This window comes from Osmerus eperlanus, chromosome 6 (assembly GCF_963692335.1).
Source record: "Osmerus eperlanus chromosome 6, fOsmEpe2.1, whole genome shotgun sequence".
In the NCBI taxonomy this organism is placed as follows: domain Eukaryota; kingdom Metazoa; phylum Chordata; class Actinopteri; order Osmeriformes; family Osmeridae; genus Osmerus; species Osmerus eperlanus.
The window spans coordinates 5,099,266-5,115,355 of record NC_085023.1 but is presented as its reverse complement, the minus strand read 5'-3'; the positions used below and the strand labels follow the sequence as shown (position 1 = coordinate 5,115,355).

The window sequence follows — 16,090 nt, the reverse complement described above, 5'->3', positions numbered from 1 at the left end:
CCTCACCCCTCCTCCTCCTCACCCCTCCTCCTCCTCACCCCTCCTGTCCTGTTTCCTGTCAGGGCCCCTCTGTGGCTGCTCACACGCCACCAACACTAACAATGAAGTCAGGCAGGAAGAGGGGCGGGCTCAACACTTGTATAACTTTTCTCTCTCTCTCTCCACCCTCCTACTCACTGTCTCCGCCATCCAAATTCACTCCTCCCTCCCTGTCATAAACACAACCCCTTCCCCTCTCCACTACTGCCCATTCTCCCTCCCTCGCTCTTTCACAAACAAACGTTTCAGTCTAGTACATGGACTTTAGACAGCTCTGTTATGAAAGGCCAGGACAGGCGCTGGGATAGGGAGGGGGCTGGATGTCCCTCTGTATTAGGAGGGTGTGGGCTGTGATTGGGATCTGACCAATGAGCTGGAGATTGTACACACAGCCCTCAGGAGGAGATTACGTGTGTGCGTGTGTGTATATGTGTTTGATGAGGGAAGGTAGTTACAAATATCTTTATTGTGGTTGATGGGGTCAGGGCCCTGGAGGCTGGAAGACTCAAAAGGAGAGGACTTTTTCATTCTGGACCGGTTAACAATTAACTCCACTCGATTGGGCACAAATACTACGTCCACACACTTCAGTGTCTGTGAGGAGCCAGGGAGCCATGTAGCTCATAGCTCAAAGCTCTGCAGTCACGTCCGGCAATTGTCTTGGGACAGAGTGTGTGTGTATGTTCTGATATTGAGGGACCAAGGCTGCACAGAGAATAGAGGTTTGAGAGATCCTCCTCACATCTGGTCATCTGTGGAGCTGACCCTACGGGACTATGGCTGTCACAGCGCTGGACAAGTACTGTGGATCCACCTTCTGGGTGAGTCCAGGGAGGCTGGGGACACAAGGAGGCTGGGGAGACTCGGAAGCTGGGGGTGCTAGAGATCTGTAGATTTGAAGGCTGGGAGCATGTATGTTGGTGACGCAGGGAGGTTAGAGAGTTTATGGAGGTTAGGAAAGTTGGGAAGGTTGGGTGATTGTTTTTCTTTGTTTTATTGTGGTCTTTTAATTAGGACTGTTTGATTTGTCAGGACAAAATCTTATCGCAGAGCAGAGCGGGAAAACGTGACCATCTCCTACTAAATCTGTTAAGGGAGAGTGAATCAGCTATTCTTGCGACATGCACTGCATAATCACCTCACAATCACCACATAAGGCAAAGGGCTTCCACTCCTGATCTGTAATGTACATTTACTGTCTAATCCTGACTCAGACCAGACCAGGGCCCATAAAACAAGTTTACCGAATAAGCCAGGCTTATGTCAGTTAGTCAAGACTAATTTCCTGTTCATTCGGTTCCATAAAGCCAGCTCCTCGTAGTTCGAACTCAGTTACTATGGCAACTTATTCTGCAAAAACTAACCTGGAGCGGGGCAAGCTAACTGTCAGGCTTTAGCGCGTGTTGTTGCTTAACCACACATTCCTGTTCCACTGGCCCAACGGGAAACGATGATTCACCACAGACAATATGTACATTTAGAGAAAATCTACATAAATAAATAAACATAATAAACAATGATGAACAATGATTTCAGAAAGATACAAACCTACATAGCCTAACATTAAACATATGGCTGGTAGTTTGTAATATCAAATGTGTAGGCTGATGATATCTCATCTCATTCTAAATGATCCCAGTATAATTATCATAGCTACATAATAGTTAATAGTAGCCTACAATTGCAAAACAAACCTAAATCCATACGTCTAACCTCCATTTTCCCGACACAAAAACCATGTTAAGCTACTGGATTGTATTGGTTAGTAGTATTTATTTAAAACAATGTCGAAAAAAGTCACTTAGATGTGTTTAGACGGTGTATGTTTTTTTTAATCAATGAAGTAAAGGTCCATAAAAGAGGACCTTGACCCATGAAGCCTATGGTTCATGTCAATCATGGTGTGTCATTTTATTTTTATGAAGTATTGGAAAAGCTGTCATAGTACACGGCTTAAAGATCAATATGATCCATGTTCTACCTCTCAGGCTGCTTATAAGAATAGGATGCACCCGCAATTATCTTGACTTCTTCACTAGAATTAGTCCAATTGCATGAACTAGAATTGGCCTTTATGGAACTGCTTTAGCCCCGACTGACTTGTTAATTTATTCAGGTCCGTTTTGGGACATTAATCCCAGTTTTTTGGAGCGGCCTTTATGGAACAGGCCCAGGTCTAAATTACACAACATTACATTTTATTGATTTTGCAGACACTTTAATCCTAAGCATCATACTTTTATGTACTGGGTTATACAGTAGTAAAGATACATTACAGACCAGGGTTTATAGTTTTTTAACATAACTTTTTGGGGCTGCCACAGTTGAAACACTGGTCCACCCCTCATCACTTACCATGTTGATGACAGTGTATGGGGTTACATATTGGCCAAACAACCAAAACTAATTCCACTATGGTTTAAAGGAAGATGGGAAACTGAACAGTATATTAGCATGAACCCAATAATGCCAATACCAATGGAATTGCAGTTATTTGACTCTATGGGTTCAATCAGAGCAAGAATAGTCAAAGTAAGGTTAAATGAAATAAACATTTAATAACATTGCAAATGAATGAAATCAATTACAAGGCAAACAAGTTACAAAATGAACGTTAACTCTTACCTACGCTACCATGATTATTGTAAATTCAGAGAGAGACAGCAAGAGGTTAGCAAAGACAATGAGTACAAGGACAAGCCAGAGCTGAGGAGAAGGTCTCATGAGATCAAGAATCCACAGAACAATGCTTCACAATTCCTTTTATACACAAGAACAACCAATCAGACCATTTCTTGACCCTTACTTATCAACATATGACTAGCAATGCTACAGTAAGTTACACAATGGGGTGTGAGAGCCATCAAGTAGAGACCCTGTCCAGCAACTCCAGATATGAGAGGTGGGGGCAGGGGGACAACCCAGCCCACCCACAACAGCACATCCCTTGTCTCCAGCCTTCCCGTGAACAATCCCAAAATACTTCAAAATTCAGCGGCTAGGTTACTCCACCACACAACGGCAGGAAACTATCTTATAGGACTCCTATCCTTCATCGGTTACTGTTGTTATTATTATCCACATGGCAGTATGTGTGTGTTGGATGATGTGGAGGCATGTGTGAGTGTCTGTATGTACATGAGTGTGCCTTCCTATGTGTGTGTGTTGGTGTGTGTGGGCTTGTTTCATTATAGTGGGGACCAAAAGTTTCCTCAAGAATAAGAAAACAAACATAATTTGATCTTTGTAGCGTGACTTTCTTGGTATTCACAAGATTTAGTGTGTGTGTGTGTGTCAGGGGACAATATTAGATGTATTCAGTAGGTCCCCAGCCTCTGAAAAAACACCTGTTCACACGTCTGTCATGACTAAGCCACTGTCAGAGGCTTTCGAGTCTTCATTTCCTGTGGATGCTTTGATGTAAGCCCTGGCTTCACCTCATGTGACACACACACACACACACACACACACACCAGGTGGGAAGTGGGAGTAGAGAGGGTGAGAAATGTAAAAAAGGAGGGAGGGTAAGAGACACACACGCGCACACACACACACACACACATTCACACACACTCTGGCTGCTTGGATGACATTTCTAATTAGGGATCGGTGCATGCAGCAGAGGGCTGTATGTGTAATGAAGCAGAAACGTATATTGGCCCCATGTTCAGAACGCATCGTTCCTGGAGCGCGAGGACCCAGACCTGCCCGTGTGTCTGGAGCAGACCCTGCTGGTGTGGGCACCGCTGGCCCTGCTCTGGCTCTGCGCCCCCTGCCACCTGGCTGCCCTCTGCAGGGCAGCAGCCGGCAAACACATGTCCAAGCTCTACCTCTGCAAGCAGGTGGGACGGACTGGCTCACACACTCACGCACCCAGGGATGCTCCCCATCACACACACACACTCACACACTCGCACACACACACATACACACACACACACACAGATGCTCACCAATGCACACAAACATTCGCTGTCACACATACCCCAGCATTTGTCTTACATTCCATGTCAAATACATGTGTAATGTTGCAATGTGTTTGTATCTGCCCAGGTACACTGCACATTGTTCACATCTGTCTGTGTTTCTGTCTGCTCCTCTCCTCCATCTCTCTCTCTCTCTCTCTCTCTCTCTCTCTCTCTCCTCTCTCTCTCTCTCTCTCTCTCTCTCTCTCTCTCTCTCTCTCTCTTGTCTCATCCTCTCCTCCATCTCTCTCTCTCTCTCTCTCTCTCTCTCTCTCTCTCTCTCTCCTCTCTCTCTCTCTCTCTCTCTCTCTCTCTCTCTCTCTCTCTCTCTCTCTCTCTCTCTCTCTCTCTCTCTCTGTCTCCTCTCCATCTCTCTCTCTCTCTCTCTCTCTCTCTCTCTCTCTCTCTCTCTCTCTCTCTCTCTCTCTCTCTCTCGGTCTCCATCCTCCAGGTCGTGGTGGGGTCGTTATTCCTGACAGCGGTGGCAGGCTTGGCACTGACGTTGGGAGAGGACTATGGTCCAGGGAGTCAGGAGCAGAAGAACCCGGCTGTGTACTACACCAACCCTGCTCTCTTTGCTGCATCCTGGGTAACACTCACTCACACATACACACTCAACCCACACACCCACCCACACACACACAGATACACCCACACACAGACACACCACACACACTCAACGCACACAACACAGACACAGACACACCCACACCCAAACACACAGATACACGCCCGCACACAGAAAATGGAAGCAGCATATAGATAGACTGTTTATGTGGTCATATAACATGGGTTCATAAAGTCACTCTGCAGGTGAATCATACCAGTCAGTCACAGAAAGTGATTTCCACACTGAATGTGTAACTATTTCCCTTGAAGCAAACCACTCACAAATCTAACATCTGTTTTTAAATGGGACTGCCCACCCCCGTCCCCCACCAGGTGCTGATGTTGCTGTGTCAGGAGGGGCTGAGGCGGAGGAAGGGGGCGGTCGACTCAACCTCCCTCTTCCTCTTCTGGCTGCTGCTGGTCGTCTGTGAGATCTTCCCCTTCCAGACACTCACGCGACAGGCCCTCAGGCCGGTAGGTTAGATAGACTGGAGGAGGGGGGGGGGGGGGGGGGGGAGATATGAGAGAGAGGGAATGGGGGTGGGGATGGAGATAGGGAGGGAGATTATGGGAGAGAAGAGGGGTGTGGAGGGAAATAGTCGGATATGATGGGAAGGGGGTCACAGAAATGGGTGAGCGATAGCAAAGTAGGGAGGAGAGGGAGGGAGATTGTGGAGGGAAGGAGGGTGAGTGTGTTCTGATGTTGTGTGGTGATAGGTGTTCACCTTAGAGGAGAGGAAAAACACAATGTACTATTTCCTCTGCTCCCTATGGGTTAGGGTTAGGGCCATTCTCTCCGTCTCTTTCATGTCTTTTTGTTGGCACACCTTTTACCACAAATCTTGCATCACTCTTTTCTGACCCGCACCCTTTTATTTTCTCTCGCTTTATCTCTCTCTACTTGTCTCACTCTATCTCTATCCCTCTCTTTCTTTCTTGCGTCAATCTCTCCCTCAAATTTTTATTTTGCTGGATTTCATCTCCTTACTGACTTGCCACACGCCACTGTTGAATCATTTCACTTCCATCTCTCCTTACTTCTGCTCACTGTCTCTTTCCTCCTCTCTCTCTCTGTTTGTCTGTCTCACTCTTTCTCTCCCTCTCAATCTGTTTGTCTCTTCCTCTCTGTCCCCACCTCCTTCTCTCTTTCTCACTCTCATCATCCCTCTCTCTCTCTCTCTCTCTCTCTCTCTCTCTCTCTCTCTCTCTCTCTCTCTCTCTCTCTCTCTCTCTCTCTCTCTCCCTGCCCCAGGAAGCGGTGACAGACCTCCCCCGGTTCTGTCTCTTCTTCATATCCTTTGGGCTGGAGCTGCTGGCCCTGGTTTTCTCCACCATCGCTGATGTTCCTCCTGAGTTAGAAGATCTGGTTAAGAAGGTAATATATAACACAAACACACACACACACAATCTAGAGTCAACACACACATCAAACCAGATCCTTGATCCTAACCCCAACCTTACCCCCATAATCTACCCCCTGATCCTAATTGAAACACCAAACCTATCCCTAGTCTTAGGCCTGACTATCTCCAACCCTATCTTTTACCTCTAGCCCTGACCCTTAGCCCTAACCATAGTCCCTAGCCTTAACCCTAACCCCAGCTCTGTGATAGTTGTTGCTGATAGTTTGTTGATTCACTGTCTGTAGATCATCTACAGTGCCTGTGGAGATAACACGTTGTTGATAACGTGGAGTCCTCTGTAGTGATGTTTGTTCCTCACCTTCTACTGTTCTCTCTGTAGAACCCAGGGCTATCAGTGTCACATGTTCTGCTATTCTCTCTGTAGAACCCAGGGCTATCAGTGTCACATGTTCTGCTGTTCTCTCCATAGAACCCAGAGGCGGGGGCTGCCTTCCTCAACAGGATCACATTCAACTGGATCCACAGGTAAGCCACGAAGGTTCCACAGGTAGGCACCAACATCCTCGTGTCTGCTGTGTGACTTACATGTCTACCCCCCCCCCCCCGCCCCCCTCCCTCCCCCCCACAACCCCCAGTATGGTTGTCAATGGCTACAAGCGGCCTTTGGTCCAGGAGGACATGTGGGATCTGAACAAGAAGGACTCCACCCTCTGCATCAGCCAGAACTTCCAGGACAACATGCAGGTGAGATGCTGAGGAACGGTGCTCAGGGGTTTGATGTTGACGGGTCCTGTGCAATCAGTGATACCAGACACCCAGTACCCCCCACCATCCACCTTCACAAGACCCATGATACCATTTCAAGCCAGCTCCAGAAACCATCTCTCACTGTGTTCTGGTTTTGTCTGAATGTGTTCTGTATCTGTACAGAACACACCTACCAAAAACAGACAAACAAACGGGAATAGTGGTCACTGACGAAAAAACTGCGTTCGCATCCATCAGGTTGAGCTGGGAGCCGCGAGGGCCCGCCTCCGGAAGAAGTCCCCGAAGAAGAGGGACAAGCTCCACAGCCGTGCCCAGGCAGACAGCCTCCAGAACGGGCTGGGCAAGGGCGTCAGCCGTGACGCGCTGGTCATGGTGAGACAACCAGAAAGAGAAAGGCGATGGGGATGATCGATTAATCAATCACGTTATCAATAGAGACACAAAACAACCAAGCTACGTATTAACAACAGAACCAGACATTGTACAATCAATCCCAAAGTAAGTACACAGATTACCGTATACAGTAGAGTATCTAAAATACTTCAATATTTTCAACTTTTTCACCCTGTTTATGTAACGTTACTGTACAAAGTGTTTGAGTTTAGGAAGCGAATTATACACAGCGAACAGTACACACCTATGGTACCCACCGCACACACGCAGTAATTATAGCCTGCTCCCTTCGTTGTCTCCTTCCTGTGTTATTACGTCCTGATGTGTTAGTGGTTCTAAATGGTCTCAGAACAAAGCTTTGCACGCTTTTCTTCTGGGTGTTTTGATGGCTACGCTGTTTCATCGCTGTAGTCGGTTCTTGTTTTCAACTGATGTTATGGAGGCTGTATGGTCATTTCCTATTTCTGACCATGTTGTCGCTTTACACTTTTCCTGTTTCCACTCATATTGTCATGGTTGTATGGTCATTTTCTTTTTCAGAACAATTCCTGTTGACATGTGACATGTGACAGATATTTGACGTGTTTTGTTTTGTTTTCCATCTCAGGAAGAAAAGGGGGCTGGAAAAGATGAGAAAAAGGAAGAGAAGAAAAAAAGGAAAGAGGACGGGGACTACCCCAAGTCTTGGCTGATTTCAACCATACTGAAGACTTTCAAAGGGTCTCTGATCGAGTCTGCCTTCTTCAAACTGTTCCAGGACCTGCTGTCCTTCGCCAGTCCCCAGCTGCTCAAGTGAGGGGCTCTGTTAATGTTTTTAAATTGGACACATCACATTTTTTATGTATTCAAACTAGGTCACTATGACTCACAGTCAATCATATTTAATCAATGTTTGAGTCGCTGGTGCTGAGAAACACCCTCATTATGACATCACAGGTCCTATCTGAGGTGTTCATCTATGCTGTGTGCTTTTTGTAACATTATTCAGCCTTTCAAGACAAAGAAAAAAAGAGGAATGAAGAAAAATGTCCCTCCTCAGTAAATACATGTCAGAAGAAAATAGACTGGATGTGATTATTGCTTCTAGGAGCATCCATCAACCTGCTTATTGTCTGTCCCAGTGATTATGCATGCTGACTGATGCTGGCAGAGAGCTGGGGCCAGAGTGCAGTTTCCTTTATTGCAAAGTGAAGACCTGACTGACTGGACTTGACTAAGATGGTGACACAAGCTTGATTACGATGACTATAGACTATGACCCGACACTCGACAATAAACTGAACACAAAACAGGGACCTAAATACAAACCAAACGAGACACTGTGACAGCACTTCAAACAAATTAACAAGACTTAACAGGTGACACTGCTACTCCAAGTTAGCACACAGACCCTTGTACTGCAGGATAAGGCGTGGAGCAGCCTTCTGGCTGGTATAGCTTCATGGAGCTGGGCGTTACTTAATTGTCATTTCAATCAGCATATGGAGTCTGTTGGCTGAGCGGTGAGGGAATCGGGCTGGTAATCCGAAGGTTGCCAGTTCGATTCCTGGTCATGCCAACTGACGTTGTGTCCTTGGGCAAGGCACTTCATCCTACTTGCCTCGGGGGACTGTCCCTGTACTCACTGTAAGTCGCTCTGGATAAGAGTGTCTGCTAAATGACTAAATGTAAATGTAAAATGTAAATGTAGCATATTTAGTCCCCCTCCCCTAACTTCTGTTGTGGTTTGTTCCAGACTGATGATCTCCTTCACTCAGGACACATCCATCTATGCCTGGCAGGGGTATCTGTATGCGGTGGCCCTGCTTCTGGTGGCTATCCTGCAGTCTCTGTTGCTTCAGCAGTACTTCCAACGTTGCTTCGTGCTCGGCATGCAAGTGCGGACCGCCATCATGGCCGCCGTGTACAAGAAGGTACGCTGTGCAAGGCACGGCTCCACACACTTACAGCACTCACACACACGCACACAGCGCACACTCACAAACACACACCACAACCCCATACGCACAAAAACATACAATGTGTGTGTGTGGGTTTGAGGTTGGTGCATCATATTTCACTCACTGGTTGATGTTTTCCTACCAAGGTTTAACTCTGAGAAAAAAATATGTTATTACCTGGAAGTGCAATTGAACACTTAATCTCTCTCTCCTTTCTCTTACCCTCCCTGTCTTCACTCAACTCTCTGTTTTCTTATTTTTTCTCTCTCCGTCTCTCTCCTCCTCAACCACCTCTACCTCAACCCCCTCCTCCCCCACCCTCCCCTCCTCCCCCGCCCTCTCCTCTTCCCCCGCCCTCCCCTCCTCCCCCGCCCTCCCCTCCTCCCCCGCCCTCCCCCGCCCTCCCCTCCTCCCCCCGCCCTCCCCTCCTCCCCCGCCCTCCCCCGCTCTCCCCGCCCCGCCCTCCCCTCCTCCCCCGCCCTCCCCTCCTCCCCCGCCCTCCCCCGCCCTCCCCTCCTCCCCCCGCCCTCCCCTCCTCCCCCGCCCTCCCCCGCCCTCCCCTCCTCCCCCGCCCTCCCCCGCCCTCCCTTCCTCCCCCGCCCTCCCCTCTTCCCCGCCCTCCTCCCCCGCCCTCCCCTCCTCCCCCCGCCCTCCTCCCCCGCCCTCCCCTCCTCCCCCGCCCTCCCCTCCTCCCCCGCCCTCCCCTCCTCCCCCCGCCCTCCCTTCCTCCCCCGCCCTCCCCTCTTCCCCGCCCTCCTCCCCCACCCTCCCCTCCTCCCCCCGCCCTCCTCCCCCGCCCTCCCCTCCTCCCCGCCCTCCTCCCCCCGCCCTCCTCCCCCCGCCCTCCTCCCCTGCCCTCCCCCACAGGCGCTGGTGGTGTCCAACGACGTCCGCAAGGAGTCGACGGTCGGCGAGACGGTGAACCTCATGTCCGCCGACGCGCAGCGCTTCAACGACGTCACCAACTTCATCCACCTGCTGTGGTCGTGCCCCCTGCAGATCGCCCTCGCCATCGGCTTCCTGTGGCTGGAGCTGGGCCCCTCGGTGCTCGCCGGCCTGGCCGTCATGGTGCTCATGGTCCCCATTAACGGCCTGCTGGCCTCCAAGTCCAGAAACTTCCAGGTACGGCTTGTCAACACGAGGAGACAGACACACGAGGGAGGGAGGGACAGTTTTACAAAAAGATGGAGGGAGAAAGAGAGGGAGGGATGGATGGAAGGAGGTGAGGAGAAAGGAAGGTTTTGAGGGAGGCAGGAAGAGAGAGGAAGGTAGGGTTGGAGAAAGATGAGAAGGAAAGGAGGGAGGAAAATAGAACACCACACCAACAACTGAAATGTGTTTAGTCATCATCTTGCATGAAGAGAGAGAAGAGAGAAGGATGGAGGGGTGGGAGGGAAGGAGAGAGGGATGGAGGGGTGGGAGGGAAGGAGAGAGGGATGGAGGGGTGGGAGGGAAGGAGAGAGGGATGGAGGGGTGGGAGGGATGGAGGGGAAGGCCTGGAGTGAAAGGTTGTCCAGGTTTGTCCAGGTATATACATGGAACAAAATTGTGGGTGAGACGAGTTTTGGCATGGTCTACTACATGGCACATTGGTGATTTTTTTATTGACATTTTTTATTGATTTGTTTGGAAAGCATGGTACCATACAATTTATATTAACAATAAAACAGTTGTTTTTCAGGTTCTGCAGGCATCCATCATATATAGAACAGCCCAAAATAATAATATACACAATTAGACAAACTAAATATAAGTATACACGTACCTGTGCTAGTAATAATAATATCTATGCCTAATTCCCTGCTTTAATGTGTATCCAGAACTACATTAGTGATTCTTTATGACATTTGTGTTTTGAAAATTGTTACATACACAGTGTTTTTTCAACATATGCTTGCATTGCAGACAGGTTTAGCACGTATGCCAGAGGATACCATTTACTGTACACAGAAATGTAGACGTGTTTAGTGTCGTTTAGTTAGTTAAACATCCAGGCTCTATAAAATGTCTACTGAGCATTCAAAGCTCTCAAAGAAGTGACCAAACAATGGCGATTTATGATCTCATCTCACAGTCTCATTGTCTCACCCTGTCAATCTTGAGTCCATCCCGTTTGCACATCTATCTCCAGTTGCATTCAGCATAAGGACTGTTTAAAAGCTGACTGTTGATTTTCTGTCTCTATGGTGGCAGATTGAGAACATGAAGTTTAAAGATAAACGTATGAAGATCATGAATGAGATCCTCAATGGCATCAAGGTAGGCTTTCCTTCATCAAGATTGTTTTGTATTCATGTGTTCATGTGGAATATACCTTACTTATGGGGGGGGGGGGGGGGGGTCTGGCTGTATGACTAGGGGGTTGAGGGAGAATGAGGGAGGGGGGGAGCGGTTGATGTGGGGGTCTGTAGGTCCTTCCGAGCTCGTAACAGACATCAAACGGAACAGGTGCCCTTCTGTGCTGATGTAACACCCTGGGCTCCCTGACAAATCTCTCTCTCTCCTCTCTCTTTCGGTCTCCTGCCCTGTTTGTAGATTCTGAAGCTGTATGCGTGGGAGCCCTCTTTCCAGAGCCAGGTGGAGGGGATCCGAGAACAGGAGCTGCAAGTCATGAAGAAGTTTGCCTACCTCTCCTCGGTCTCCACCTTCATCTTCTCCTGCGCTCCCGCCCTGGTGAGTCCTCAGGGTGGGGAAGGGGGGAGGAACGGACAGAGAGAGAGACAAACACGGAGAATGAGAGGGAGAAAATGAAACAGAAGGAGAGAGAGACAGAGAGATTGGTACAGATAAACATTGATAGAGAAAGAGACTGATAGAGAGGGTGGGAGAAAGAAAATGAGAGCGAGTGGGAGGATTAGAGACAGAGAATGATAGAGACAAAGAGAGAGGTAGAGAGAGAGGGGTAGAGAGAGATCCCTTCTAACCTGTTCCTGTGTCCAGGTGTCCCTCGCAACGTTTGCTACATTCGTTGGGGTGAGCTCAGAGAATGTTCTGGATGCTGGGAAAGCCTTCACCTCCATCTCTCTCTTCAACATCCTGCGCTTTCCTCTCGCCATGCTGCCCATGCTCATTGCCGCAATGGTGCAGGTGTGTGCAAACACACACCGCGCACACACACACATGCTCATTTTTGCAATGGTTCGTAGAAAAACACACGGTAAACCCCTTGTCCTGATCCCGTGTCCAGACAACGGTGTCTAAGCAACGTCTTGAGAAGTTTCTGGGAGGAGACGACCTGGATATGAACATCGTCCGCCATGACCCCAGTTTCAGTAGGTCATCCATTCTGCCAGTCAGCACTCCTGCCTGCTAACCTGGATCAGCCCTGTTTTCAATATATGGCTTGGCTTCTACACATTGCATTACAAGCCTATAGAAGTATAAAAGAAACCTATTAAAGCTGATATATCACGCTTCAGACTGCAGATAGTGATGGAGCCTGTGTGTATGTGTATGTGTGTGTATTCCATAGACACAGCCGTGAGTGTGTGTGATGGCACCTTTGCCTGGGAGAGAGATTCTGAGCCTATTCTCAAGAGGTAAGTGTGTGTATGTGTGTGCCTTCATGTGTGTGTGCGGCAGTTCTCTTCTGGGAAGAAGTCACCTTGATGCACATATTTCCAGTGTATGTATACATGTAGAAGATGTGATCTTTGTGTGTGGTGTGTGCACCTTCATGTCTAGGGATGGGTATCGAAAACCGGTTCTTGTTTAGAACCGGTTCCCAGTGAATCGATTCCTTGGAATCGTTAGCAAAATTCCTTAACGATTCTGTTAACGATTCTCTGTGCCGTTAAACAATGAAAATGCTAAGTTTAATAATGGATTAAAAATCGATATGCTCAGTTTAATAATGGGACACGCGAACGTCTGTCTGAATAAACTATAAAAGTTCGCGCATAGACAGACTGCAGCAAACATGGCAACTAGGAAGAAGCGTTCTAAAGTTTGGTTGTATTTCACACACAAAATGACAACAACGCCACTTGTAAAGCGGGTAAAAAATCTATTTCGTCGAAGGGAGGAAATACTACAAATATGAAGAAGCATTTGAACACACAGCATGGAATGAAGTTACTGGAATGTCATGTGTTCGATGCATGCAACAGCGCAGCTAACGTTCGCAATTAGGTTAGTAGCCATTTAAGCAGTTTAGCTCTAGCTAAACTGATCAAAAGTGATCACAACCACTTGTTACTGTGTGAAGCAATTTGCCTTTATTGTGTGTGGTCGATCTAGTTATCTTCTGTCCCGTCGTTTGAAGCTTACATTTTAGCTCCACCATTCGTCTCCCATTAGTATTGATCTTATCGATCATTTCACGTTATCGGGGCGGCGTGTGTTATCAGCAAACGTTCGCGCGTCGCATTATTAAACTGAGCATATCGATTTTTAATCCATTATTAAACTTAGCATTTTAATTGTTTAACCTTTTAATAGTCCTGTTATATGTGCCTGAAAACGCCTAATCAACATACCCAAAGTACATTGAAAGCTGTTGTTGAACCATTTGGAGTACATGCATGTAAATGGTCTCTTTTGAAAGGTGACACTGAAGTTATTTCCCCTGTTGTTAGGACCCCTGTAAGTCCTACTGGTGTTGAGTAATAGAAGCTTGAACACAAGGAAACTGAAAGTTTCTATCTCCGACTAGATTTTGTTTTGAAAACAGAGGCCTAGGTGGTAGGTATTAGCTCATTTCAGAGCCTGTCAAAGCCAGTTTGAGAAATTTGTTTAGAACGAGTGTGTGTGTGTGTGTGGGGGGGGGGGGGGGGGGGTGCAGGACGCACAGACCTATGGCTGTAGAGGGGAACATCGATAAGAGAATCGATAAGGAATCGAATCGATAAGCAGGAATTGATAAGGAGTCGGAATCGTTAAAATCTTATCAATACGCATCCCTATTTGTGTCTGTGTGTGTCTGTGTGCGTGTCTGTGTGTGTCTGGGTCGTGTGTGTGTGCAGTATGGTGTATTGTGGCAGCCAAGGAGCGGCCCGTGGGGTTTGACCTCGCACTACACAGGGGAACACACAACCAGGGTCAGGGGAAGCCCATGAAAGGGCCTTTATTGAACAAAACCTTACAAGCGCACAAGAAATGTTGTCAAAAACGGGAGTCAGGTGGCTGAGCGGTTAGGGAGTCGGGCTAGTAATCTGAAGGTTTCCAGTTCGATTCCCGGCCATTCCAAATGACGTTGTGTCCTTGGGCAAGGCACTTCACTCTACTTGCCTCGGGGGGAATGTCCCTGTACGTACTGTAAGTCGCTCTGGATAAGAGCGTTTGCTAAATGACTAAATGTAAATGTAAAAACACCTTCCCTCCGACATGGGCTTCCTCTGTACTCCAGGGTCTGGGGTCAGCTCTATGTCTGGAAACTCAAATCCAGAGGTCTCAGCTGGCTCAGGCTCTTATATGGGTTACCTCTCCCCTTTCCTCTCCCCCTGGGTCTTTGACAGGGCTGCCTTTATCTGGTGGTGCTTCTCAATCATCCAACAAGGTGCAGCTGTAGCTGTGTCCCTCATTGGCTGACTGAGGAGCTGGTCGTGGCTAAACCGGGCCCGGAGTCCGTGTCCCGGAGTCTTGTGGCATCCCCTGGCTCCCGGGTTGCCACAGTATCTGCAAATGTGTTCGGAATATTTCATCTTCATGTGTGTGGCGCGTATGCTTGTATGTGTGCCTGTATGTGCGTGTGTGCATGCGTACACTTACCTGTTTGCGCACACGTGTGTGATGTGTGTGTTTGTGTTTCCAGTGTGTCACTGGAGATCAAACCGGGCCGCCTGGTGGCTGTGGTGGGGGCAGTGGGTTCCGGAAAGTCCTCACTGATGTCAGCGTTGCTAGGGGAGATGCACAGCATCAAAGGCTTTGTCAACATCCAGGTATGGAGTCTTAAGGGTTGGCGCCCTAACTAGACAGCAGTCGATGGCCACAAGAGCGACAGTACAACTGCTCATGGTCGTTCCACTGTGCTGGTTAATTCAAGTGGGTCAGGTTGAAAGATTGAAGATTGAGTGAACGTGGGCAAGCCTTTTGTTTGAGTGACTGCACCAAACAGAAGCAAGGCCACTTAAATTAGACCCACAGGCCAGAAGCTGTACAGCCCAAACACACAGCAGGGAGACAATCACGAGAGCTTTGAGCTTGCTTGAGGTCTTCCTGACCTCAAGATATGGAACCGTGTTGCTTAGGCAACTATAAGAAAACATTGAAAAAAACACCTGGAGTAAAAGAATCAATGTAAGGTGTTGCTGAATTTTGATACTGTAGATGTCTTTCGTCTTCTGCCTTCCTAGAATACGGCATGTTTTGGGAAGGCGAAAGTGTTCATTTGACTCACGTCTGATTGCACTGGAAAACAAGATCCCTCCCCTTGACCTCTCTTTTACTTGCCCCCATCGTTCCCTCTCTCCTTTTTTTCCCTCCATCCCTCGTTCTATCATCTCGACCTCCCCCCTCTCCTCTTCCTTTCTCCCCACATCCCTGATTGCCTCCAAATTTTTCGACCTTGCCTTCCTCTCCATCCATCCCTTCTCCCCCCATCTCTCTCCCCCTCCATGTCTCCCCTCCCTCCCTCCCCCCCTCCCTCCTCCAGGGCTCGGTAGCCTACGTGCCCCAGCAGGCCTGGATCCAGAACGCCACGGTGAGGGACAACATCCTGTTTGGGTCTCCGGTGGAGGAGAAGCGCTTCCAGAGGACGGTGGAGGCCTGCGCCCTGGCCCCCGACCTGCAGCTTCTGCCTGGGGGAGACCTCACCGAGATCGGGGAGAAGGTGGGAGAAAACAGCTTGGGGCTCTGCTGGGGAAGGGCTGGAATGAGAAACCCAAAAGATTTTTAGATACACTATACTTGTTAGAGTATCTTGTTAGAAGTATGTGCCTCGGGGCAACTTCGTCCCAGAGAAGTAAAATGCACTACACACACAAACACATGCACACATGCACATGAAGGTGCACACACACAGGGCCCTATTTTAACGATCTGAAACGCAAGTATCAAAACGCAAAGCGCAAGA

The 16,090-nt window shown here is 48.4% G+C and overlaps 1 protein-coding gene across 2 annotated transcripts in view; it reads left to right on the top strand.

The window, feature by feature from the left end:
• Positions 1–302: 302 nt before the first annotated feature.
• The window catches only part of abcc2 (ATP-binding cassette, sub-family C (CFTR/MRP), member 2), a 63,517-nt gene continuing 47,729 nt past the window's right edge, over positions 303–16,090 (top strand). Inside the window, exons 1-18 of one of the 2 annotated variants that reach the window (XM_062463119.1) lie at positions 303–860; positions 3,711–3,881; positions 4,456–4,593; positions 4,947–5,087; positions 5,866–5,988; positions 6,447–6,502; positions 6,613–6,721; positions 6,983–7,117; positions 7,746–7,930; positions 8,874–9,051; positions 9,946–10,200; positions 11,272–11,337; positions 11,614–11,751; positions 12,019–12,165; positions 12,266–12,350; positions 12,551–12,617; positions 14,831–14,957; positions 15,671–15,718. In XM_062463119.1, coding sequence (XP_062319103.1) covers positions 816–860; positions 3,711–3,881; positions 4,456–4,593; positions 4,947–5,087; positions 5,866–5,988; positions 6,447–6,502; positions 6,613–6,721; positions 6,983–7,117; positions 7,746–7,930; positions 8,874–9,051; positions 9,946–10,200; positions 11,272–11,337; positions 11,614–11,751; positions 12,019–12,165; positions 12,266–12,350; positions 12,551–12,617; positions 14,831–14,957; positions 15,671–15,718 — 2,214 coding nt within the window. In that variant the 5' untranslated portion in view covers positions 303–815. Of the gene's footprint in view, positions 861–3,710; positions 3,882–4,455; positions 4,594–4,946; positions 5,088–5,865; positions 5,989–6,446; positions 6,503–6,612; positions 6,722–6,982; positions 7,118–7,745; positions 7,931–8,873; positions 9,052–9,945; positions 10,201–11,271; positions 11,338–11,613; positions 11,752–12,018; positions 12,166–12,265; positions 12,351–12,550; positions 12,618–14,830; positions 14,958–15,670; positions 15,848–16,090 lie in introns of both variants that reach the window. The other variant, XM_062463118.1, reaches the window with a different exon arrangement.